The sequence below is a fragment of the Cuculus canorus genome, chromosome 7 (assembly GCF_017976375.1).
Source record: "Cuculus canorus isolate bCucCan1 chromosome 7, bCucCan1.pri, whole genome shotgun sequence".
In the NCBI taxonomy this organism is placed as follows: domain Eukaryota; kingdom Metazoa; phylum Chordata; class Aves; order Cuculiformes; family Cuculidae; genus Cuculus; species Cuculus canorus.
The window spans coordinates 15,899,840-15,926,587 of NC_071407.1; the positions used below are offsets into that span (position 1 = coordinate 15,899,840).

Genomic DNA, 26,748 nt, shown 5'->3' on the forward strand with positions numbered 1-26,748 from the left:
TAAACTGTGTTGCATATTCAGGGCCAGAGGCGTTAAATCTTGAGAAGCAAAGATAATGAGTAGGAAGAATTCTCAGGGGAACTGTCTGCAGCAATAAGTAGTAAAGGTTCCCATATGGGAAAGCTTTGCTTTTCAAGACAAATAGTTCAGGTCCAGCTTAAATATTACTGAAGGTAGTAGGCAAGCCTTTATTTACATTAAGCATAGTGAACAGTTTAATGGCTTTACGTGTGTTTTGTACAGGTAACTACAAAAACAAAATTATGATTTCCTTTGTTTTCTTACTTTTTCTGTCTTAGACCCTTTCCATTTTTTATTTAATAATAGATTAATATTTGTTTTACTCCTTGATATTCTTTGATATTTTATTTAACAATTCATTAAGTGTTTTAACCTCCTGTTTAATTTAATGTAACAGTCTATTCTCCTCTTTTACCATTTTTAAGAAAACGGTGTATTTGATGGTCGCCTGCAAAGGCAGGTGTACATTGCTGGCCAATTGGCTTATTATATTGAAACATGTTAAATTACAGTATGCTTTGAAGATTCAAACAGGCAGTCCTATCACAAGTCTATCACAAGTTTTTCGTAATTGAATTTATGTAACGTGATTTCATGACCTTAATGTTACATTCCGGAAGACCTCAGATCATTTAAAATAGTTTTATAAGTCAGTTATTTCTCTCCTACCTATGGAAAATTTCGGGGCCTTGCAAACGCCAAGCTACATAACATTTCTTCAGTGGGAGAGTGTGTGTGATTGTGCCTATTTGTTAAAAACTCGACTCCATATCCTGTCCGACCTAGAGGTGTTCTGGATCTGGCCATATATTTCTCAGCTGTCTCCAGATAATGACCCTGTATATTGGTTGGGTTGGAGAAGGGAAGAGAGAGATTAAATGCTTACGATAAATTGACTGTCTTTTATTGGTGCATTGTGAGAAGATGAGGGTACATCTAGCTGTCATATTTATTTTTTGGTTTGTTCCTTTCTTGGCCTTCCTTTCCAATGCTGGGTAAGAGAGCGTAAACTTCTGGTATTCTAAGCTCTTTTTATTGTGATCCCGTTTTGGTTTACTTTCTTACCTTTGTTCCGCAGGAATTGTTTTGGGTGTTTATGCATCTACTGTCTCTTTATTGGGTGGTGTCTGTTTTAGCGTTAATGTTATTTAAAGCATCATTTATCGTAGGATAATTGCTGACATTGAAAATTATTTTTAGAATTATTTATTTTTATTAGCATCCAATAGTTACAAGAACAGATATTTATCAGGTCCTGTTGTTCCATGGCTTGTTTTGCAGTCTTGTGTTTGGACTCCGTGCTGATTGACTGCCATGGAAGTATCCTCTTTGCAACTCCAAAAGCTGAAGGTAAAGCAGAGCAAGCAATGTATGAGTTTTTTTCTTTAAGGGGAGAGTGGAGAAGAAAGCAAATATCTTACCCTTTGTTTTTGGCTTCTTTTCTCGTTTAGAATCTTGTGATATATTTTATTTAGCTCCTGAAATTGAAGAAGAGGATGTGGATACTGAGAAGGTAATGTGGTAGGTTGTGTAGCTTGCTATGCATTTTATCAAAGGACAGTTGTATCCCTCTGCTGCTTGAAGAAGAGAGCTAAACTCTTCTAAAATTCAGATAATATTTCTCAGTTCTCCCAGTATTTCCTGGTTATCAGTGGGGGTTTTAGATATTGATCTCCCATAAAATTAGTTGCTTCTGAAAAATACATTTGCCTTCTTTTTGCTGGACTAACTGCCGCAAATCTGTTATTCAGTAGTTTTCCACAAGGTTTAATTATTTTCAGTTTGTTAGGAGTAAGACAGACTCTAAATTCATGTTTTCATGTTCTGGAGATCACACCAGAATCAGTGTTTTTGACTGTCTAGGCTAAAGCCCAAACATTAATCTCATTTGTAAGACAGGATAAAAATATCACTATATTTTTACTATGGGAATGTTGTGAATTCTGTCTCTTAGCAATACAGTTTCCTAGAAGTTTTTGCTATAGATACAAATCATAAGGAGCTCCCAGATCAAGGATGCTAAAAATGTTAATAAATAGCAGGTGAATATTTTTCTCCACTGCAACTGCATCTGAATTGCAAACTGTGCCAGAGTGATCTTAAGAATTTACAGTACCTTTCTATTATGTAACAAGAAAAGAGGTTAGCTAATATGTACCTTGTACCCCATGAGTCCTTTCAAATTAGACCTAATAGTAATGAATCAGAAGAAGACAAACTTCATTGAAAATCTATAGGCAGAGTTCGACTTTCTGTAAAATTATCTGTGACTAGAATATGTTTATGTATCTTCTTTAAAGTTGCTCTCTCTTCTCCAACTGCTTTGATCCAACATGAAGGTATTTCAAAGGTTTCAGAAGCTTTAACTAACTCTGAGATATAATATAGCAGTCTCACCATAGAGCAGAAATTAATAATCCTAAAGTCTTTTTGCTTTATTCTTTTTCTTTAGAAAATCTGAGGTAATCTCTTTCCATGTTTTTCTATAACATTATATATAGAATAAGCTGACCTTTTTCAGGTTTTGTTTTGCGTTTTCCCAGTATTTATATTATGCTTTGGTTGTTATGAACATTTAGTTATAATTATGGTATGGGAATCAAGACTGTAGCACCAGTCACAATAATTGGACTACTTCAGTAAAAGGAACTTTTCTGAAGGATGTGCTGGACTGAGTGGCAAGTTTTTCGTAAGTAAATAAATTTAGGTTAAAATGGTGATCCCATTGACCTCTTGGAATTGTGAACCTAAGAGGGGGAAAATTTTTTTGGTTTGATGGAGCTGCTTTCTCTGATTTCAAATATCTTTGTACCTATTAGTGGCTCTTATTCAGCAACTCAAATTGTTCACAGGGTAATATCTTTATAGGAAATTTCCTTGTTACTTCGTGTTCATTGCTGTTCAATTTGCTCAAAAGAGTGCTAGGAAACATTGTTTTGTAGGACCACATTATTTAGTACTGTGCTTAGGTTTCTGTCCCTTGAGACTTTTTAATATCTTTCAGAGGCAATTTGAAGAAGCATGATGCTTTAACTTTGTCAAAATGGCATTTGTGGTACATGCTAATGTATGTAAACTAAGCATTAAGTAGACTAAATCTGTCTCTCTCTGAAAATCGTAATTCTTCAAATAAAACAGGAAAGCTTGTGAAGATCAAGTGCTTTTCAAGGTTTCTCATCCTGGCAACTTCAATTGGTCTAGCTGCAGGTAGCACAATAATTGCTAGAATAAATATACAGTAATTCATTCTTCTGATAGGTGTAATCATGTCTGTAAAATATGACTCATACAGGCTAGCTCGTAATTGCCATTTACTTCCTGAATTATCATGACCTTTTTTAAGTAAATTATGGCTGGCCAGGTTTTATCATAGAACTCTAAGGCGTGCAGCAATTTAAGGTTTTACATGAGAAAGAAATTCTTCAAAATGGTTCTAAGAACACTTTTTTCCTGAATAATTTTCCTAGACAAAAGATATGACAAATTACATCTGTTGCTCCAACAGTAGCAAATTAACTACTACTACTAGCCCTGCATGCATAACAGCTAGTTTTTTAAATGGGTTGGGATTTTCATTAGCATCTTCAAAAGCTAAATGCGATCTGTACTTTGGAAGCTCTAGTCATCTTTTTATACATTTTGCAGGGAATGAGGGGAATTTTTTGATAATTTGCTGGAGTTGGTTTTGAATTGGAAGCTTGTTTTGGTCTGTTTACATCTTTCCTGTCTCTTCTGGTGTACCAATAGGTCTGCATTTATGGTGTTGCTGCAGTTCTGTGGATGGCTGCAAAATACAGCGTTCCACCAAGTCACAAACTAGCATTGCCAAGAAAACTAAAAAAACTTCTTCTGGATATGGCAAGAAAAAACCCTGAAGAAAGACCTTCTCTAGCTGGTGCAATTAAGGTTACTAGATTTAAGCAATTTCACGTGAAAGTTTGCTGTATCTAAAGTCTCATTTTAGTGATTTGAATATCAAAATATTAAAATATTTTTTGTAATAGACTGATATCTAATTAAACTATAGCCAGAGAGTTTGGGGGTTGTTTTTAAAGTTACCTCCTTAGGGATGCAGAGAGGTGTGTTTTTAATTTATATTGAAATTTTCAATAAAGTACTTGGAATAGGCTCATAAGACTTACTAAACTTAGATCAATTGTAATTGACGTACTTGACTTTGTCCTTGTCCAAGAATAACTCATTTGATGGAAAATTTATTCACTGACTGAAAAATATGGTTTTGGTTTTTTAGACATGCAATCGTTATTTACTTGAACAAGGTATAAACAGCAAAAATATTTTGGCATTGTTGAATAAATCAGTCTTTAAGGTAAGAGTGTCAATGTTTTCAATTCTCTACATTTTTTCAATTAATTCTGTAAATTGTAGTCCAGTAAGATTTTTTGCCACTGCAAGCATAGTTAAATTTGTTCTCTCTTTTATTTTTCTTTTTAATTTTCAAGTATTCTTTAAGAACTGCTTTTTTCTAGTTCTTGCAGTTGAAGTGGTCGCTGTGCAGATTTGGTGCCCTGCTCCACAATCTGCATTGAGTGAGAGCTCAGAAATAAGAACCAGTGACTCAATTTCATAAACTGTCTTTCATTTACCGACCGCCTTATCAGAACAGAAGATGTTACCATGTAATTGACACAGCAGTCAGTCAGTCCATGGAACTGACTTTGTTCAAAACTTTGATTTGCTAAAAGTTCTGGTTTGAAACAGAGGGTTATCAAGCTTTCCAAACAGTTCTCCTGTTCCTTAGAGTTTTGTGTCATTTGTTTTAATTCTGCACCTCAGTATGACTAGGTTATTGCTTTGCAGATAGCAGATATGTAAAATGCTAAAGCTCTAGGTTTATATGGGATTGGGGTGGTTGTTGTTGTTTTGTTTACTTAAGTAATGTGCTGAGCAAAATTTAAAAAAATGCTGATAAATTAAGTTTGGACTTTAATTTTTATTGTTAGGCTGTTGAGGAAGAAGTAATCTCTTCTCAAAATCATGTTGCTTTCGAATTTAAAAATGACACCCATGAAATGGACCCTTCGGAGTCAAGTCTAGGTAAGCAGTCAGACTTTGATAGGCTTACTTTGTTTTAATATTCTCTAGGTCAGTTCTCCAGTAAGATTTTCTCGGTCAGGTACACAATTATTTTTTCTGGTTTAATTGGTTGTTATGTACCTTGCATTTATATCTTACATGTTGTTCATCTTTCTAACTGTGTTTTTGTTTTTAGGATTTGTGCCTATTACCAGTGAAAGTAAACTTGTAGCAGTTAAAGGACCAGTACCATGCCAGATATCTCCAAATTGTGAGAAAGCTACATTACCTGTTGCATTCACCTCTCCTGCAACTCACTTTAAGCCTATTATTCTACAACAAAATGCAAATATGACAAAGTTAGTATACCCTAGGGCAAAATAGGTTAAACTTCAGACTTCATTTTTAAATCTACTGGAATTGTCCTCAAAATTCTTTGTTCCTTTTCAGACAAGTTCACATACCAGTTTCTGAGCAATTCAAGAAAGAAACAAGAAAAGAAAAACACATTGACCACAACGAATCAGGATATATAGAAGACTCTAAAAACTATGGTACTGAGGAAGCAGATGTTGTTGAAACTGTACCTGAAATACCTGATGGTGATTTACAAGCTCCAGGCCGCTCATCCCAGATGACTTCAGAAGAGCAAAAATTAGGCAATGCTCTTGGTTCTGTAGCTACATTACCATCACCATCTGATTCATTGCGTATTTTACAGAAAAAGAGTGTTTTATCTGAAGTTCCTTCAAGCTCCTTAGCTTGCCCTACATCTCCTAATTTTCTTCATATAAATAACATCATTCTCAAACAGGACTCCGGGAAAAGAGTTCTGACATTTGTGCCAGTACATTTAGCTGTATCAGAGCAAATACCGAATAAACCTCTTCGTTCAAGAATTGCTTATGATTGCTATCATAGTCTGCCAATGCTACTTTCAAGTACTATTGCAAATTATAAAATGAATGCACAAGCAGAAAATGATGCCTCCCTTTGCAAAGGGCAAAACTGTGAGACTGCTAATACACAAAACAAGATTGATAAAAGTAACCCAGTTATTCAAACCAGCTGTCAAGAAATCGAGTGTGCTACCACTGCAGACAGTATTTTCACTGAACAAGAACACACACCATGTACCAAAATGAATCAAGACAATTCTCATCCTTTTGATGTTGACGTCCTGCCCCAGCAGAACGGCACAAGTGACGCTTTGCTACAGAAAGTGGTTCATCTTATACAAGAGGAGTTTGCATTTGATGGCTATCTAGAGAATGGAGTTGAAGTTTTTGATATGGGTATGTACATTTTCTTCTGAATATTATTCGCATTAATGTGTAAGAATATTGTTACTAATTTTTATTCTCTCTTTTTTTGTTTGTTTCTTTTTTTAACTAGGTAACTTCATTTTAAACTTAAAGGAAATTAAGTTCGGTATGTTCTCTGATGCAATTTGTGAGAAGTTTTGTGACCTCTACTGGGATGAAAAATTACTGGAGAATCTCTACGAGGTAGTAAATGGAGAAAGACCTTCACTTTTAAGGTAAGTGTTTTTGAACTTTTTCCGACTTACAGTTCAATTTAATGTTTTTCTCCCAACTTCCTAGAAGCAGGAAAGGATATGCTGCTGCTCTCCAGGTATCTTTACTGATTTACTGCCAACTGTTAATTTCCCAGTCTATTAGATACTTCATGGCTTTCCCCATAGCCAGTAGTGCTTAATGGCTTAGCAGAAAATATTTCCTTTTAAGCTTTGGATAGCTGAATGATGGAGACCTAATTCTAATCAATGTTGTTTTCAACCATTGATGGAGAACTTCATAGTCTTGTCAGAAAGATGTTGTTCACTCAGGAGTGAAATATATTGTTCGTACTGTTCAATTTGCTTATTCTGTTTGAGTTTAGTTCTTTATAGATCTTTTTGTTCTATTCACAACTATGAACAACAAAATTAGCTTTGCTAGAAATGTTTTACTTAACTGATTTAGTTTGACTTAGTGTTCCTTCTGGCAATCTTTTGTAAGTAGCCTGCTAAGTGAGAAAAATAATAAAAATATTTTTGTTTCATTTCAGCATCCAAATGCAAAATGTGTAAAAATCTACTTAGTGAAGGTTGTTGTAAACAGTAATCAATTTATATGTGGAGGTTATGTGTGTTTTCTTTGTCTGTCATGGTCTGGAACTGCAAATTTGACGTTTTGACAAAGAAACTTGGTAGATACAGCTACAGAAACTTCAGTGTTAAAAGATGCGTTATCCTTACAGCCTGTTTTAGAGAGAATAGACTACAACCTGCAGATATCAGATCCTGACGTGCTGGCCTATTTCCCATTTGTGTGGGGATTTTTAAGGAGCCATTGAAAACTAATTGGAGGTTAGGCTCTTAATTGCCCGGAACTGAATGTTATATAGGAGAAACTTGAGCTATTGCAGCTCAGTTACTGACGTACATGAAGTGGTCATCCTCAGTATGATTTTTTGTTACAAAGTAAAGATTTTGAAAGTGGGAGTGAAAAGGAAATCATAATTTATTATGCAGTTTGAAAATATAGGTGTAGCTTTTAGATCTCATGCAAGAACTGCCTTAGAATATCTCTGAGACACTGCTTACCTAACATTCTTTGACAAAGAATATAGCAGTTTTTAATTGTTCCCTTCTTTGACTTAACTTTGTGAGTGCTCTTATTAGAGGTGACTTAGAGTCAGACTTACCCAGAGGTTGAATCCTAAGTGAAAAACCCATTACAGCAATTTGCAGTCTAAGTTATGCCCTGAGTTGTACTTCTTGTTGATATGTGTTCCAATACATCTGTTGGAATTTTGCCAGATGCTGTAGAGGAAGATCTGTATCTTACTCAGTGTTCTTTAATGTCCATTTGAGTTTTTTTTTCTTGTAAAATAGCAACTGAAGCTGAATGTGCAAACTTCAGGAGGTAGATAAATGCCATGAGACCCTTCACATACGTGGCAGTCATTTGTAAGATCTCATTTGACTGGTGTAAGTATAGAAGTATATGAAACATTAATTTTTCCTAATCTTCTTGTATTTTCAGCATAACTGAGGCAGGTGATTCAAAATGTGGCATGGTATTCCAAGATCTGAAGAAATCTGATAGCTTTTTGGCAAGCAGTGATCAGACAGAGGGTAAGAAAGGACTTCATGATCTTTGTTTGCTAGGGATATATCAATGACACAAGTTTTGAGATTAGCACTTTGATTCTGTCTTCAGGAAAACACCTTAGCACTTATCCACATTATCAGTGAATCTAAACATTATCAATGCCTTGGGGACCTGTTGTCTTTTATATGATGCTTACATGTGACCAAGTGTCATTGAGTGAGATGCCTGTTTTATTTACTTTTACTTACTTCTATTTACACAGATGTGTCTGATTAAAAGCTCCCAAAAATCCTAACTCCTACATGTGGTTTTCTTGTGTTCTTCCAGCAGATGTTCCAGTGGCGTGCTTTAAAGTAGAGAGAGGGAAGGGGGACAGTCATAGTGAGTCAGGTCCAAGCTTAGCTAAGCAGAGAGGAGAGCTTTAGAAAATGCTTCTGACTTCTTAGGTGTTACTGAAGAAGCAGAGGATTGATTGAATAATGACTGATATGGTCCTTCTTTTTTCACTTATCAGAATTAAAACAAAATTAGACAGTAAAATAAATAAAATGTATTAAAATAAAAAATTATATTACAATAAAATTATTTACAAATTCTGGTGAAGGAAATTGTGCAGAGATCTATAAAATGAATTGCTTTTAGATTTAATGGACATTTTTAACTATTCATCAAAAGGGCTTCCACAAACAGGTAAAAAATAATAGTCTTCAGCTCTCTCCCATGAATTCCCTATTCTGTACACTGGAGTGCCTTTTTAAGGATAGATAGCAGAATGAACAGTGGGTCAAATAATATGCTGATCAAGATAGTTTTGCCTTTTGATCACAAACTTGATTACAGCACACCATATCAGACCGGTTACTGAGGTTGCAATAGTGGATTTTTCATTTGTACTTCTTCAGTATGAGTTTTGCATTTTCCTGGCATAGTTTGTGACTGAAGGTTTAGAAAGTATTCCATCTTTTAGTAACTGAACTCAAAACTGATCTGGGACTGGTAAATCCCATTACTGTAACAAAACCATTACCCTTTCTGGGCTTGTTATGTTCATGGGCAGGTTGTAGTTGGTTGCTGTTGTATCAATACTTCATTCTTTTTTCAAAATAGTTCAGCCAAATTTCGGCATTTAAGCTTGGTTACCTCTTTGTTTTGAGAAAAGTTAAATAATGTGTTTTTTACAGAGCGGGTTTTACCCCTACATTGTTAGCATTTACGGCAAAATATAAATTTGTAAGTTTGTACTTCATTGCTATCGTTCTGTGATAAAATTTTCCATTTTGGCTCAGAGTGATTGCAAATGTACAGCCAGACTTTCCTCTGGGGTATATGATTTCTTTGCACCAGTAATTTAGGTCTGTCTCCAAGGTGCCATATCTAAGCCTTGGAGTGTTGCTCAAGTGAAAAGGGAAACTTCTGGCAGGCATAAAAGCACCTGTCAGCATCATACCAATCTTTGACTGTCACCTCAGTCCCTCAAGGTTGGTCATAGCTCTTACAACTGCAAAGAAGTCCCATTATAGCTCAAGGGAGCAAGTCCTGCAGGACTAGAAAGTCTAATATCTATGCCCCCTTTGGCTGTATCAAGTATTCTTGCCCTGTGTGTATGGAATATAAGCTTCAATACTTATGGATGGAAAAACCCTCAAGACCTAAGCTTTTTACTAAGGCATGCACAGGTCTGACATATTTCAGTTCTGTTTTAAAGCTTCTGTACTATGCTTTGTTTAAATGCTGGTTGTAGATGTGCAGAATGTATTTTGTAGTTTTTAGAAATATATAGACCAAATAGCTAATAGTTCTGAAATGTCTTTGACCTTTATCATTTTACATTGTGTCATTGGGAAAAAGAAAGCACAGAGCCAAAATAAGCATCTAACACTACTGTTAGAAGGCATAGGTAGTCTCGTAACTATGTTTTCTATGTTTAAGCTATGTAGTGTTTAAGTTTGACAAAGCAGGCATCACAGCACATGACCATTATTTCTTTCCCCCCCAATAAACCTTCTTTAGGAGAAGGGGAAGCGACCCTTGATGTGAAGGCTGAGCCTATGATAAATACATCATTAACTGAAATGAATTCTGATGAGTCACCTTCGGATAAAGAATTGATGCGGCAGAATGCTATCCCTATAGAAAAAAAAGGGCAATGCTCACAAAGCAACGGCTGTTGTATTGGTCCAGGCTTTGCAGAAGAAAATACAGAGCCAGAGGAAAAGACCATAATAAAGACAGCAGGAAACAGCTACCTTGCGTCTCCCAGTATACCTGACTTTCATAGCTGTAGTCCTGGCTGGAGCAGTGCATTCTATGGAGCTGAATGTTTTGATTCAGAAGTCCGTAGTTACATGAAAAACCTTGGAAAGCAGAAATCAAGTGAGTCACAAAATATAGATGCTAAAAAAGTGGTGAGTACATTGATTTAAAATCATTAAGATACCTCTTTGCTTGCTGGTTAAACGTATGATAATATTTATTGTGTTATAGAGAGATGGAAACTCCTTTTCATCTTTTGAATGCTCTTAGATATTTTAAAATCCTCAAAATTCGTGATGCCTTATCAATAACATGGGTAAGGGTAGTTTTCCAAAATAAAGAGCACTGACATAAAATTGATAATCACTGACCTACAACCCATCTTCTCTTCCTGAAGCTGACTGGAAAAGTACTGTCTGCCCTATGCTCCAACCCCATGGTGGTAATGTTATAGAAAAGAGCTAAGAATGATTGTGGCCGATGTATGTCATTGGCTTTCAACAGGGCCTCCTTGTCACGTGCTCTGAGTGCTTTTCCTGAGTCATGGTGATTTCTCTGGCAGCTTCTCACCATTTGCCAGTAAAATGGCAGTTACTTGTTATAATCGATAGCAAGCTTCATTATATTTCAAGTACAAAGCCACAGAGTAAAGATAATACATAAATCTGTAGCAATCTACATAGTTGGGGGTGGTTCATGGGAAGGAAAGGGGAAAAAATTAAGTAAATTAATTATTAATACTGGAAGACCTGTTAGCATAGAGTTATCTGGAATCTTTTTGTGTTCCTCAGAAAGGTTAGCTGTCTAGCTTGTGTACCCTTATTATTTCTGCCAGATACATGATAAATAAAGATGGAACAGGAGTTGCACAGTTCTTCCGGATTTCCTTACTGCGGTCAGTTAGTTGAACTTGTAGCTTTATTTTTTAAGTGAGCTTGACAAAGTAGAACTGACCAGGTGAGAACACAATCTAGGCTTCTTTGTTTCCAGATAACCAGTTTAAATCCCAGTGGATCAAATTACATTCTTTTGTGACCTCACTTCAGTTTTCAATGAAAAAACATAACTATTTTTATGTTATTAAGCAGGTTAAAGCCTGAATCACTGAGGCTGTTCTACTGTTTTTTTTGGTTTGGCTCTTTAATGTTCAGGTGTAAGTCTATAGAAGGAAATAGCATGAAAAACTTGTCCTACTATTGGCTTATGTAAAACAAACAAACAAAAAATCAAATAAAAATTTAAAAAAATAAGTTCTCAGGAATGTCAGTCTCATTAATTCCCATCAACTCAAGAATTCCTATTTCTAGTCCTATAGTTCTGTTTAATCCTATGTAAGCATGCCAGCTAGAGAAAAGTGGGCTTGCATAATCTCCCTTATTTGAAGGACTAATCCTTGACTGAAGAACAGATTTTCATGAGTAAGGAGTTTTCATAAGCATCTACATAGATTTTTCTGTTTCAACAGGCAGTCTTTTTTACTTAGAGATTTTACAGACTACTCAGCAATTTAGTGCAATTCAAAAGGATGAATTATCTTCTGAGTTCTTGGCAACTGTTTTCCCTTTTTAACGGGCATACAGCAAAAATGAAGCAAGATTTACGGTGCTTACAGTCAGCTTTGGAATTTGCTTATGAAATTAATGCATACTATTATACATTGCTACTTATATGCATTAATGCATAAGAACCCAACAATCATACAGGAAGCCGGGAGGAAAATAGTCATGAGGTATTTGTGAAACATTACATTATGTTCATGCCCAGTACATTGCACTGGAGGAAGATTGCTATTGATACGAAGTGAAATTAATTCAGTTTCGCAATTAGTAAACAGTTCATTGAGAGAGCAAGAGAACACCCATTCCAATAGCTGAAAAAGGTGCATAGTACTCTGAAGATAAGTTAACTAATCTTCTTTGTGTTATCTAAAATGATTGTGAAATCTTGATAGCTGGACAAAAAATAGACTTTAATCTTATTCCATCTCAGTAATGCAGAATTAATATATGTGATCTGGACTCCATATGAGACCAAGTGGACAAACTAGAATAAAATAATTATTTGCAGACAATGGAAGCCTGGTGTTTCATGGAAGTAGTCTCCTAATTTTTGCAATCCCTTGTATCTGAGTTACAAGGAATGTAGCTACAAAATGTGATCTTCAGTAATGAAGTTTAATTCAGTTTATATTCTACCATTTTCTTCAGAGAAGAAGGCTAAGAGAAGATTAAATACACTTGTACAGCATAGAAATATTTTGAACCCATTGCAAACAAAAAGTTATTTTTCACAAAAAAGCATGCATATGCAGATATTCTCTTTTGTGTTGTTTATATAAAGAAGTCTTGGTATACTAGAATATTCAGGTATATAGTCTTAAAACTGTTTCTAATAACATTGTATTAAATGTCCTTTCTTTTTTTTTATTAGAAATGTTTTTTAAGGGTCTTCTTGTTACTATAAATTCAACAGTAGATAGTTACTTTTTGTTCAGTGACTATTTTGTTTTCTTTTACTACCATAATAAACAACTTTAACCTTTCTACTGGTGTTAGCGCAGCAGTGACTTTCTGTGAAACCCAGCTTCTTCTAAATGCGCTTAAAATAAACGTACAGGATCATAATGCTCCAGTTGCAGCAATCTTGAACATTTAATCTGAGCAAAGAAAACCTTCCTAAAATCACACTGTTTTTCCAAACTCCGTCAGTCATGACCATTTCTGAAATACACTACTGGCAGTATTGTTGAAATAAGATGAACTATCACAAGTTTTAATTGGTCAATATATAGAAAAATAATGGGGTAAAAGTACGAAATTGAATTCTATCTTTCTGCTACTGCAGCAGTCAGGTGACGATGGTTCTTAGCTGTAAGACAATCCATTGTCAACATGTAGGTGTTAAGCAGCTCTACCCACCTACCTTCTGCTTTCTGCTGCCTGATTCATTAAGCCAAACATTACATATCTACTCTGAAAATGTATAGCATGATTTTAATCTCCATACCAGCAGCTGACAAAGACCAGTTCATATCTCATTTTGAACACTCTGTATATTTCTGGTACCATTGATAGGGGTAGGATTTAACATTTGTAAGTCCTTGTGTGTTGTTGTACTTGGATATAGCTGACAGCTGTATTTATATATTAAAGTAGTTTCAGCTAGTTTTATTTGATAATACGAACATTTGTGTGTTATACTTGGAATACATGTTATGTAGAAAATAAATGTGGTCATTAATCACTGACATTTATGAAGCATTAACATTGTTAATGTGTAAACAATGAATGAGAGCTGTGCAAGTTTTGAAGGAATGATGTGCTGTCTGAACCAAAATACTGCGAAAATAAAATGGACTCAGTGTGAAAATTAACATGAGTTTTCTGCCAAAGTAGAAGCTTTAAAAGGTAATTATTCTGGTAGCTTACAGCTTCTCACTGTAAAATCTAGTGGAGAAAACATGTGTCTCGTGTCCAGTCCAGAAGGACTACGAAGTTCAGAGAAAGGCCTGTAAGTGGCTATTTCGAGCAGGAAGACAGGTTGGGTTGCTGGGGGAAAGTCATGCCTCTCTTGCAAGGTGGAGCTGTTTGTCTCCACCTTATGCTTTCTCGTTTAAGGCATCTATTAAGTAGTTTTATTTCAGAAAAATTTTTTGATTAGTTGTAGTCTAGTTTTCATTGTCTGACAAGGACTATATCAACCTAGTTTTTGCCCCAGGTCTCTGTCAGATTTTTAAGAAATTAGCAATAAAGTTGAGCTGATTCTACAGCTTTGTTGCAAAGCATGCTAAAGCAGCATTTAGGAGTTACTATTTCAAAGAGCTGAATGTTTAAAGAGAGTTAAAACATTTGTGCGTGACTACATTTGTCCTGAAGTAGAGGCACTTCTACGGGGCAGCTATGCATCTACTAGGTCAGTTCAGGTCTAGTCTGAAGCTGGAATTGAGTACTGAATGACAATCTAACCGTCAACAAATTACGGTTTTGGAGACATACGTCTCATTAGTACACTTGTCTCTCCAGTGAAAATAGTAATATGATTCAAATGTTTTTTATTCTAAAACTTATTCTAAAACTAAATGCAATTAAATTTATTTAGTTTATTGTAATTTTGCATAACTGTAAATATGCCAATATTCTGCATCCTTTGGTGGAGCCATCTTTCATCATGTAAAGAACTTACACCTCAAGGACAGACTGGAATTTGCAAATTTTCCAAGTAGATTTCCCTTAACTTTGTTCCCTAAATTAAAGGATATTCTAAAGAAAAGTGTTTCATTAATTGTTCTGCTCCCTCTGAAGTACATTTGAATGTACAGCTTCACTGAAAACGTATATTCTAGACCTACCTAGAATGGAACCCATTGTGGAATAGACTGGGAATTTGCTACTGACTTTGTTGCTACTCACCTGAAGTTGTTTAGGGGACAAGCCACTTCTGTCCATCAGATTCCAAATATTAGAAAATGATCACCCTTCCCGATTCCCTTTCTATGTTCATAGTCTCTTAATAGACTTGGTTTCATTTTAATTGAGGAAACAAAACCAAACTGTTAAGTAAAAGCAAATGGTTTCCAATTCAGGATCCTGATAATAGCTTTTCTGTGCTTCCTGTATTCTTTGTGTGATGCCTGTGTAGTGGTAAGTCTTTTAAAAATCCACAGGGCTTTTGTGACTTTTGCTGCTAATGAACTCTGTTGTTAAACCTTTTGAGGTTTTCTGAAAAAAAAGTAACACATTTTTCTCAAACTCAAATTAATTTCTAGTAAGTCCATCCCATTAAAGCTAACCTATTTACCGATCTGTTGTTTGATATATTAGCTCTGAGCTATGTGTTTGCTGATCACTCTGCTTGTGGGAGTTCTATCTGCTGCAGTGAACTTACTCCATTGAAAATGCTGTTTCATGTAACTGGGTCACTGGTAGTTAGTTAGCTAAGGACCCAAGTGCAAAAGCCACCACTTTTATAAAACACCAGACATCATGGGTTTTGTTTCATAATAAATCAGAAGCTGAACCCAAAGTGGATGGCCCATTTTCATTGGTTGGTAAAATAATGAAACCTTTGATGTGCAAACAAATTATTAAATTTGATGTTATTGTGAGAAGCCTGATATATTTTCATTTCTATCCATTGCTTAAGTTACTCATAATCTTGTAGAAATTTAATTTTTTCAATTATGTAAAATGCATAAATATAAAGCATGTAAGCTGAACTTGAAAATTTATGTGTATTTATAGAGCAGCTCTACTGTCTGCCTTCTGACCTGATTGTATAATAGAATGTAATTATACTTGTTTGGAAACCATTGCTTTCAGTCAAACATTCAGTTCTTACTGCAAATATAGGTCAGATGTTTAACAGAGCATTTCTGGGGTCTGCACTGATTTCCGAACCCATCACTTTTAATTCTGCAATGACTTCTAAGTGTAACTTTTAAAAATGCTCTTGAAAACAACCTGATAAGTGCAATTATAACTAAAGACATATTTATATAAACAGATTCAGACAAACTTCAACACCATCTCATCATATGCAAACCAGCTCTAGTTCTTATGCCAACCAGCTCTAGTTCTTAAGCTGTAAAACTGTGGCATAGCTAATGCTTTTCTGGGGCCAGGTGATGCCTGCTGGTTTTCCTCATTAATATCATATTCTTGTCTGTTTGGATGTTCTTTTTTTGAACAAAATAATTATCTTCTAAAACTTCAGTTTCCTACTGGAACCTTGCATTTACCATCCTGATCAGAATCCTTTTTCCTCTTTAAATAGGAACTAGAACAATTGCTAATGATGGAGACAAAAAATTACAGGAAGACCATTAAATTTTACCAGAAGCTATTGCAGAAAGAAAGAAGAAGCAAAGGTAAGTTAACCACAACTTGCCAGTAGTTAAATGGGTGCATAGTACTTGTAAGGATGTTTTCTGTAAATCAGAATTGTTAATGTTCTTACACAAAGGTCCTGAAACTAAATCTATGTTGCCCAAATTGAGAGGACAGCTACAGGAGATGAAATCAAAGGTGCAGTTTCTTGAACTGGTGAAGAAATATGTGCAGGCAAGTCAGACTTTATTTTTTTTTTGTTTCATTTGTCACTTAATTACTGCATCAGTGTAGTTGGCTGTTCAAATCAGTATATGAAGTGTGAAATGTTTTGTGTCAGAGTGCCAAATTAAGTAGTATCTAGGAGAACTATTAAAATAAAGGTAATATCTACCAGTACTGTTTAAAAAGGAAAAAAAAATTGTATGAAAGGTGATTTGGCTTGAAGTTGAATTGACTGCATTTTGTGTGGATTTTCCTTTTTATTTCCCTACATTTTATTTTTTAATGGCTTTGCATCTTTGAGCAGATCATGTATGCAGAGCAGTGGGGTGTGGAATCCTGTGTGCTGCCTACAGTCATTCACAATGGGAGCACTGACACCACGGATGTGGCACCTATGGATGAGTCATCATTGCTTCTTTACTATAGCACAGAGAAACACCACTGTAATAACCAAAATGGAATAAGAGTTCTGCAGGCCGGTACACCGCTTGGTTTAATGGCTTATTTATATTCTAGGTATAGTACACTTTGCACATCCTTAATTGGGAGGGGGTTGAGGCAAGGTTGCTAATTTGGGAGTCTCCATGGTAAATCCTAGTTACTCAACATTGCATAAATTCTCCTCTGTTATAACAAGTTTAATGTTATTTCTACAAACACCTATTTACAGAAATGGGCGTAGAAATATAAAAAGACAGTCTGATAAGAAATAAGCCAAGCTTATGCTTGGATTTGATTAAATCTCAAAGCCTTTGATAATAAGTAAAAACCTAATAATGTTGAATTTTTTTATCCTTGACTTGTTTGAGGTTTTGCTTTGATAGTTGCCATGGAATCAAGGCTTTATGTTACTGCCAGGAGTATAACAATTTTCCAGAACTTATAATTTGATAATTCTTATTAACATTGTCTGGATGTGAAAATGTTTAAGTTCTGTTTTACAAATTATTGCCTAAGTCCCAGGGACTGATCAAGGTGCAGGCCTACCTCAGGGTTAAATGGAGACAAAGATGTTCTTTTACTTTCAGCTAGGGTGAGGGCAGTGTTGTTTTAAAGTACCTGACCCATAACAGCGTGAAGGATGGAAACTGCCTGAGAAACTCTATCAGGCTTGTGCCACTGCAGAGCAAGCAACTTCCTCCCAGTTACTTCTCTCAGCTCATCCTGATTCTGAGAGCCAGTTACTTATCCTGAGTGCTGCTTTTCCTGGTGGTTAATATTTCGCTCAAAGTGAACAAATTGTTTTGGAATCGAGGCTTCTACATTCATCAAACGCAAACTTTCATGGTTAGCCATAAACCGTCAGGGAGACATAACAATTAACCTGTGTTAAGACCTTGAGAGAGAGTGTGTATGTATGTGCATATGTAAGCACAGTTGTTTGATATGTATAGTAAGTATATTGTGTTGTTAAACCAACTACTGCTCTGATTAGAGCTGCAGGAAATAGTCTCTCACTTACAGTATCAACTTTTTATGCTGCTATGGTAATAAAAATCTTTTAAAAACACATCAAGTGAGATGATAGAAAAAAGAAAATTAAATATGTTCTTCCATAATAATTACAATGTAACTTTTGATAATAGTAGAAATGTGAAAGCAATTCTTCGCAAAATTACAAGTAGAGAAACTTTTAAAACGAACCATGCTTTCAGTGTTGGCAATCATAATGTTTTATGTGTAAAAATGAAAAGGAACCAAGGCTTTATGTAGAGCTTGAGAATCTAAAAGCCCTACTAATTCTTGATGTTTTGAGGATTTTTTTGCTGTGGCTGTACTCTAATGCAAGAAGACATAGTGTTGTTGTTGTCTGAAGTTTTTCCTGTGCTTCACAGAAATGCATTTTTAGATGGTTATGTACAGCAGTTTCTCTACACATTTCGCTATTTCTGCACACAAGAAGAATTTTTGCAGTTCCTTCTTGATAGAATCAGCAGCACTTTATCCAGGTACAGTAATTTCCTGTGGAAAGTATTGTCAGAGCACAATTGACTTTTCCCCCAAATGGCAAATAGCTGTTTCTGAGAAGAACTACTTAATTAAACTGAATTTTGATGTTTGCTTTTGTAAGACTCTCTTGACAAGTGAGAATGAAACTAGAGAAAATGCTATATTTGACAATGCGCTTACTTTTTTTTTAATTCTGAATTCTGAGTCTTACTTTGCCAGTTGTTAAGTCATGGGTTGTAAGTACAACCACAGCTTTGTTTCCATATAGCCATGGATTCTACAGACATAAACCATAAGAATTTAAGATGGTGCAGCCAATACCAGATAATACTTGAGGGGATTTTTTCAATATTTATTTATGAATTGGATATCAGTTTTGGTGAAATAAGTGCCTTTTTCTTTTCACCAGCGCAAGCCCAGATCCTTCCACATCACTTACCAAAATACAGAACCGCAGTTTCTACATCCTGCAGGCTTGGATTGAAGATTGCTACAGTGTAGACTTTGCAACAAATACTGATCTTTTGTGTACACTAAAAGAATTTATTTCTTCCAAGGTAAATCAGAATTTCATTAAAAGCTTTAAGGAAAAAATTAAATCAGTTGCAGTTACTTATGGTGTAAGCGTAGTATTGTTAAAAGCTATCCTGATTACAATTAAAGCAAAGTAAAAGAAAGATAATCCTGTCTTTTTCAGCTGTGTTCGGTATGTCTGGTTTTGAACAGACATGCGTCTTACAACTATATTGTGTCTTACTTATAATTTATTGGAAATTGAGTTCAATATTCTGCTAACTTCTTTTGCACTTACAGGTTGCTCCATTAAATGGGTATGGTGAGCACTTCTTGGCATTGCTTGAGGATGCTTCTGCCGGGAAAAGTGGTAGTGCTCATCAGTGCTTCAGCATGGACAAATGGGAAGAGGAGAGCGAGGAGGACAGAAAACCATTACATTCTCTATGTAAAAAGCTCTCAGAAGATGTTTCCAGAAAGGCATGTCTTTTCTTCAGATTGCAGTATATGGAGCACATTTCCATGTATTATATTCTAACAAAAACTAGAGTATCCAGCTTAAGCTCTAGACCCTGATTTAGTAAAATTTATGTACCTGCATTTTAAATTTTCTTTTGAAGGTATCTAAGGCCTAAATAGTTACATAACTGTAGAAGTCATCTTAAGCCTTAATTGTGCCCTGTTAGCTGCTTCCGTGATAGGACATTAGTTAATCAAAATTTTGAGAGGAGTTGAACTCTTCATCCTTGATACTAGCATGTGACTTGTAGTTACTAGGAAACCGTTTCCCTTTTGTGAAACATTTAATATTTTTTATTAAGCATATATATTATAGGAAAACAGTGGGGAATGAGGGATTTTGTGCTAGAACTTCAAAGCCTGTAGCAAAAAATTGTCTGAAGTTTTGCCTGTGTTTACTGGTTTGCATAGTGTGCTAGTGAAGAGTAGCCCCAGAAGTTGGAGCGTATGGTAGATTTTTCCTGAAAAAAGATCTTTCCACAGAGTAACTAAAATGCCATGGAGAAGTCAAATGTATCAATAATGTTCAAGTTGAATTTAGAATCAGCCTCTAGCAGAACCTAGAAAACATGGACTTATTTTATTGTCCCTGTATCATAATAATACTGGAAGATGGAAGAACAAAAAGGAGTGGAAAACCAAATATTTCTTTGGAAAGGGATGTTTGATTCTAGGCAAAAAGAGTACAAGAAATAGTAAGAAGTAAAATATATAAAATATAAAGCTTCAGAACATAAACCACTTGATGGCAGCAAGCTTGAATACACAGAAGTTTGTTTTAAAAGCCAATTGTTGATTGAGATCTGGCAACCTCCTGCTCAGACTCATCAACTGTGCATACCGTATTAGCTTAAAATAGCAGTGTTGAATAAACCAATTAGTGTCTGGCTTAACTTTGAAGATAGACTGGAGAGTTTTGCATCCACAAAGGTTTTGCTCTAACAATGCATTCCAGAAAGTTAAATCAAGGGGAGGCATAATGTTTGCTTTAGAGAAGTTGTAGCTTTCGGTTTTTTTTCTACAGAACTTTAACAGGAAACTTTCCAAAAGTATGGGACCAATTGCACAAAATCAGAGAGAGCGACTGTACACTATTCCATCAGTTTTGCCAAAGCCATGTTATAACAGTTTTACAGAAGAATTCCCAGTCTCCTTTGCTAAACCAGATGAAGAGGGACCGTATCTCTTAATAGAATACAGCGCGCAACAGCTTTGTTGTCAGCTGACATTACTGCAACAGGTACAAAGGCCTAGGTTTACTTGGAAGTACAAATATCTATCTTCTTATGTTATACTCAGCATCCTTTCTCTACCATTTTTCAACCCTGCTTCAAGCTTATTTCATACTATTTCATAAGAGTGTGAATTAAAATAATCTGTTTTTCTCTTGAAATCTACAGTAAAATTTAGAATGGCTAATTCTGTTCTGAAGCTGTGGTCCCTCTGATAAATTTGCTGAAGAAAGAGGAGCAAGGGGAACCCTCTGTCATTTTTATACCTGACAATTTTAAAAGAACTGCTAAATCTAACAACGGATATATCTTGCTCTTTTTGTTTAGGAAGTATTTCATAAATGTCATCCAGTGCACTTTCTAAATTCAAGAGCACTTGGTGTAAAAGACAAAAGTGTTGCTGTCCAAAAGTAAGTTTCTTATTTTAACTGCCTTTCTGTTGTTGCACAATAGCTTACTGTGTCAGACTGTTAATAAGTCCATGAATGTGGATAGAGACTCCACAAACTCTGTTCATTTTGTACTGTCGTTTAGGTGAAGAATCAGTATTCACAGATACATAGGAATTTTCCTATAGCTATTAGAGTGGTTACCAACTTATTTATATTACTTGCTGAACAGTAATTAATGTTTTCATCCTGCCACATGGACCTAATTATATTTTATTATGGTCTACTTCTTACATACTTGGTGGATTCTGGTAGCTTCTAATTAGAACTTATAATTGCACCACCTGTAGTAGACTTTTATCTCTAAGGTTAGGCAATGAATGTCTAGAGCGCCTCATGTTTCACAGATTGTTAGCAGGGGCTAAATCAGTTGGTTGATACTGATTTGGGACAGTAGGTATCAGGCTTGAGTTCATTTCTGACTGTTATTTTGTGTCAGATTGTATGTTTTGTTTTATTCAGTAACAGGTGGTGAAGGTGTCTTTATGTACAGAAACATATACTGCATATACTTAACTTGTAATCACATGTAATTATCCTGTAATTAAAAGGAATTAAAAGTAATGTAACTCACTACGTACTTTGTAAAAGATTATAAAATCAAGGCTGCGAGCACTGCAGAATTATTTTAAGTGGTTGGAAGTTGGGATCTTCACAAACAGATTTTCTTTGAAAATCTAAAGTCAACGGGAATTATTTTTAACTTTTTTTTCTGTTTTCTCCATAGAGCTGTTTCTACTGAGACAGTTTCACTTAAAGTCTGTAATCTGTTTCTGTCAAAGTGCATACAAGACCAGTACCTTCTACAGTTATTAAGAAATGCAGACAGTATCGGCACCTGGGTTGCTGCTGAAATCGTAACATGTCACACATCTAAGGTTTGTCATTGTTTTTATTGTATTATTAATTATGAAATGGTTATATGTGTTATTCTGTGAGTTGCTGTATAACAAAGCTGCAAGAAAGGAAAATTTAGTATTTCTAATGTATGTAGTATATCTTAATATTTTTTCCAGTTGCAGGTGAGCTTGTTATCAAAATTTCTTCTTATAGCAAAGTGCTGCTATGAACAAAGAAATTTTGCTACGGCGATGCACATCCTAGCAGGCCTGGAAAATCTCATTGTGCGGCAGCTACCAGTAAGTTTGGCAGTCTGTTCTGTAACTACTTTGCTTAACATAATCTTGTTCTAATATGGACATTAACGTGAAAATCAAAAATATGTTTTGTTTTATCGTAAGGCCTGGAAAATTTTACCTGCAAAAGTAGCTGAAATAATGGAGGAACTCAAGGCTGTTGAGGTATAGTATAAAGTCTTTTATGTAAAAATACTTCTTTGGGGTTGGAGATGATGCAGGATCTGCTTAAAGGGGTGCCTCTGTAGGAGGAAAGCCATAATTATCACTTTGCATTATAAGGGAGATTTTAATTCAAATGAAGACTTGTGACTCTTAATGTGAGAGTTTACATCGTCACCTCATTATTTCTCAAAAGTGTATCCTGTGTGTGACCAAAAATCAAGAAAGAAATTTAGAGCAAGCTAGCATTAGATACACTTTCTGATTATTTCTACAGGAGCTTTGTGGCTATAATCTGATTTGAAAAATCTTAAATGTTTATTTTATCACAGGCAATCTCTTATTGATCTGTACAATTTTGAACTGTGGAGTGAAGTTCTAACATGTAATTTTGACTATGGTTTTAGAACAATTAAAATTATGCATGAAGTATCTTTTGGTTAAAGTTTCTTTATTTGTGTGCTTCAAAGTGTTTTCCACCAAATTAATTTATAGTCTTGCCTTCAATTTCAATGCCAAAAGTTAAAATTCCTGACAAATAAATATGTAGGGCTAAACACTTGAAGTAGAAAACTTCTTATAAAACCTGCCCTAATATTTAACATGAGATTTATCTCTCTGCACTTTTAAACCAGGTGTTTTTAAAAAGTGACAGCTTGTGCTTGATGGAAGGAGAAAGATTCAAAACACTTCCAACAATTCCATCAGCCCATGTTTTGGCTATGCATGTCCAACAACTTGAAACTGGAGGATTCACAATGACAAATGGAGCTCACAAGTGGACTAAACTTAGGTAATTGTTTTAATTACATATGTATGTCACCTAACTTTTTAGAATAGAGTATTTTCTGATGGGTTAATGAGAGCTAATGCAACATTTCAGTTAGCAGTTTAGTTTTGGTCATTTTGACGTGTAAATAAGGGAACATATACTATAGAAGAGAATGCTCAATGCGTTCGAATTTCCTCTAAAGTTTGGGTTTGGGGTTTCTTTTTATCATCAGCCAAACAAACTAATCTTTTCTTACCATACTCTCTTTCAAGAAATATTGCAAAAGTTGTGAGCCAAGTTCATGCATTTCAAGAGAATCCTTATACATATACACCAGATTTCAAGCTGCAGTCTTACCTCAGACGAAGAATAACTCGTTTTAAAGATGCAGACATTTCTGCCTTGGCAGCTGACAACTGTGCCAACTTCCATCAGATATCAGCAGAAAAACATTCTCGAATAATTCAGGACACACTGCGGAGAATGAAGGCAACATTTCAGTAATTATTTACGTTTCATCTATTCTATTCCAAATGTAGATGATAAAACTGGATTAAGTTGACTTCATCTCCTGGACAAATTCCCTGCAGATACCTAAGTAACTTAAAATGCTATCTTGAGTTTAAATTATTATGTTTTAACATGGAATTATAAAATGCTGATTAATGAGATTTGATTCCCTGGCAACTGGATGACGGATCAAATTAATAAAAATAAAGATAAAAGTAAAGAGAAAGTGTAGATTAAAAGGATGATTAACTTTGTCACTGAAACTAAATAATTAGCCCACAAACAAATATCTACTACAGAAGTAAGTTAAAATTACAGCTTCTGTTGCAAAGCTGGCCTAGCAGAGTTCAGAGGAGAGTTCATTAAATGTTGAGTATATTTTTATATAAACATAGTACACTTGTATCCTGTCACAATGTGCATATAATTCAGGGACACAGATCCTCTACTATTCTTTGACTGTTGGTGTGTCTTGCTTTTATGTTGTGCATTATGAAAACTGTAATTAACTTAAATAATTGGCCATTTTTTTCTTTAAGCATACTAAGGAAGGAGTGGAATGCCATGCTGCAACTTTTTTTTTGTTTGTTTGATTTTAATGTCATTGAACTAACCTGTTTCCAAATGAAAGTAAGATCTAAATATAAATATTACCACTTTGTTGTTCTGCTTCTGCCCTCATGGCCTTGTGAAAGCAGTAAGTGTGAAAATGCTTCTTTTTCCTGCATTTGGCAAAAGAAGCACTTTGCCAATTTGTGTGCGTATATATGTGTGCGCATTTGATTATGGCTTTTGCTCCTGAGGTTGGTTTTGTAGATTGCATTGCTCCAGCAGCATTAAGTAGATGGTAACTGTGTGGAATCTGGGTCTGCATCTTTGGTGCTAACCTATTTATAGAATTTATATTTACTACACTGTCTAAATGGCAATGAAATTTGATGCTATCGTTTGAATGTTTGTTGAGCTACCCAGGTTTTGTGTAAGGCCAAAATGTTAAATAACAAAAAGTTAGAAATGCTAATACCAGGGGAACGCCACCAGTATTGAAGGAGAAGCAAGGAAGGACAAAGAAACAGCTAAAATGAGCTCTGTCCTGAAAGTGACTTGCTAGAACTGTGTAGAGCTGATGTGAACTGTCTTAGCATACTTCAGTGAGGGAGAAGGACAGTGATATAAGAACGGGGAATGTGCACATCTCTAGTATTTTGTAAATTATACTATTGTCTTTGACAGAAATGTATGTGCACTTGCTAAAGTAGCTTTTTCAGTATTTAAGAGAAAAGCTTCTCCTTTGTTCTTGTCGATATACAGCACAGGCCATCTGCTTCTCATCTTTCTCAGTCAAACACAAGGTATGTCTATGCTCCCCATTATATACCTCAGTTACCTTTTCATACTAATATATTAATACCAGACTAACTTTTGTGTTTTTATTGGTTTAAACACTGGAGAACTCAATCCTCAACAGGGCTTTCTTCTATTTGTTCTACTTTTAAGATTATTTATTTTGTTGCTTAGCATATATAGGTTTAGCACATCATTAATTGTAGTATTCTGACTTACCCTTAAGGAAGTAAAATGTCTTGCTATTTTTTTAAAAATTGTCAAACATGAAAGCATTAAATCTTTACCTCCTGTCTTTATATAGTGCAGTGATTTAAGAATGATAACCTTATCTTCAGACATATGTTTCACCTATTTTATTGATATATTTTTATTTTAAAGGATTTTTTTCATTATTAGTTATTTGGTTTTTCTCAATTAAAAATTACCATTCACTTAAAGCCATGCCTTGCCTTTGAAAGCAGTACAATTTAAAGTAGCATAACCTTTACTAATGTAAAGAACTCGACAAAACTTGCTGATCACATGATCTTAATAAATTCATTTTATACAGTTGCCATTCAGACTGTTGAAATTGCTTTTTTGGATTTACTTATTTATATTTTGCACTGATGATAATTAGCTCACATATTTCTTACAGGTTTTATCAGGATTTAGAGCGACTACTACATCTAGTAGATGTTTATGACTATAACTGGTGCTATACAAGAATTTAAAAATTGCTATAAATGCATAGTATTGAGTTATAGTACTACTTTGGATGTTTTCATCAAAAAGCTATTTAGGACGTTGTATTTAGACACCATCCCACAACAATAATAATCAGTAAATAGCTGCTGAAAAAAAGGAAATCACTCTTTTACAAGGAAACTGGTTTGCTTTTGTCCATGCACACTGATACTGATGTATGCATTATGTGACACAGATTCCAGAATAAAGTTATATGCTAGACATAACTGTATTGCTTATTTATTGACTCACAAGCAGGAAGGGTTGGGCTGAAGTTTTCTCTTGTTGTGGGGAACATCTTTATAAAAGAAAACACTGGACAAAACATGTCAAGGAAGCAAGTTTGGTTGTATCTAGCTGGCAAAAAAATTATTGGCATCAGTAATTGTATAGCATAAATGAGGGACTATGCGCTTTGGCCTCATGTTTCCATTCCAATACTGAATTAGAACATTTGGAAAAATACTGAGTTTGTTCTTTAAGCCAGAATTGCCACCAATTGGCCTAGTTCTTCTGATTTTTTCCCCACACTTTCTTCATCTTGTTTTTATGGTGTTTATTTTTCAAACACTGACCCACGGAGTTTCTGAAATGAAGTGTGCTCCTTGAGAGTCCCTTCAGTTTCTCTATGCATTGGTGCTCTTTCTGTGTCCTTTTGGAGGTTTCTGTTCCCAAGATCCTGGAGTTTTCAGGCCTCCTGCTAGAAAGCTGGGAACTGTGTCGTAGTTACACTATCTGCATTTGAAAGCAGTTTTCCAGCTCCGGCACATCCAGAAACCTGCCAGGTAATGGGGATGCATTCAGTTGGGTCCTATGAACTATTCCGTAGAAGCCCAAACCAAGAAGCTGGAAAATATTTCATGAATCAACACTGATTCATGATTCTAAAAAAATTATTTCCTTCTAATTTTTTCAACCCTTTCTAAATTTTGCTTTTAGGGTTTTCTACGCT

The 26,748-nt window shown here is 35.1% G+C and overlaps 1 protein-coding gene across 5 annotated transcripts in view; it reads left to right on the top strand.

Annotated features, from left to right (window-relative positions):
• Positions 1-26,033, top strand: part of KNDC1 (kinase non-catalytic C-lobe domain containing 1) — a 62,754-nt gene extending 36,721 nt beyond the window's left edge. For 2 of the 5 annotated variants that reach the window (XM_054072051.1, XM_054072054.1), the window contains 23 exons: positions 1,303-1,371; positions 1,473-1,534; positions 3,769-3,927; positions 4,274-4,351; positions 4,986-5,079; positions 5,255-5,417; positions 5,509-6,353; positions 6,454-6,598; positions 8,109-8,200; positions 10,188-10,582; positions 16,203-16,296; positions 16,392-16,489; positions 16,785-16,996; positions 18,316-18,429; positions 18,840-18,987; positions 19,244-19,423; positions 20,487-20,702; positions 21,022-21,104; positions 21,871-22,021; positions 22,160-22,282; positions 22,385-22,444; positions 23,077-23,234; positions 23,486-26,032. In XM_054072051.1, the coding sequence (XP_053928026.1) occupies positions 1,303-1,371; positions 1,473-1,534; positions 3,769-3,927; positions 4,274-4,351; positions 4,986-5,079; positions 5,255-5,417; positions 5,509-6,353; positions 6,454-6,598; positions 8,109-8,200; positions 10,188-10,582; positions 16,203-16,296; positions 16,392-16,489; positions 16,785-16,996; positions 18,316-18,429; positions 18,840-18,987; positions 19,244-19,423; positions 20,487-20,702; positions 21,022-21,104; positions 21,871-22,021; positions 22,160-22,282; positions 22,385-22,444; positions 23,077-23,234; positions 23,486-23,717 (3,971 nt within the window). In that variant the 3' untranslated portion in view covers positions 23,718-26,032. Of the gene's footprint in view, positions 1-1,302; positions 1,372-1,472; positions 1,535-3,768; positions 3,928-4,273; positions 4,352-4,985; positions 5,080-5,254; positions 5,418-5,508; positions 6,354-6,453; positions 6,599-8,108; positions 8,201-10,187; positions 10,583-16,202; positions 16,297-16,391; positions 16,490-16,784; positions 16,997-18,315; positions 18,430-18,839; positions 18,988-19,243; positions 19,428-20,486; positions 20,703-21,021; positions 21,105-21,870; positions 22,022-22,159; positions 22,283-22,384; positions 22,445-23,076; positions 23,235-23,485 lie in introns of those variants that run through there. The other 3 variants (XM_054072052.1, XM_054072053.1, XM_054072055.1) reach the window with 3 other exon arrangements.
• Positions 26,034-26,748: the final 715 nt, after the last annotated feature.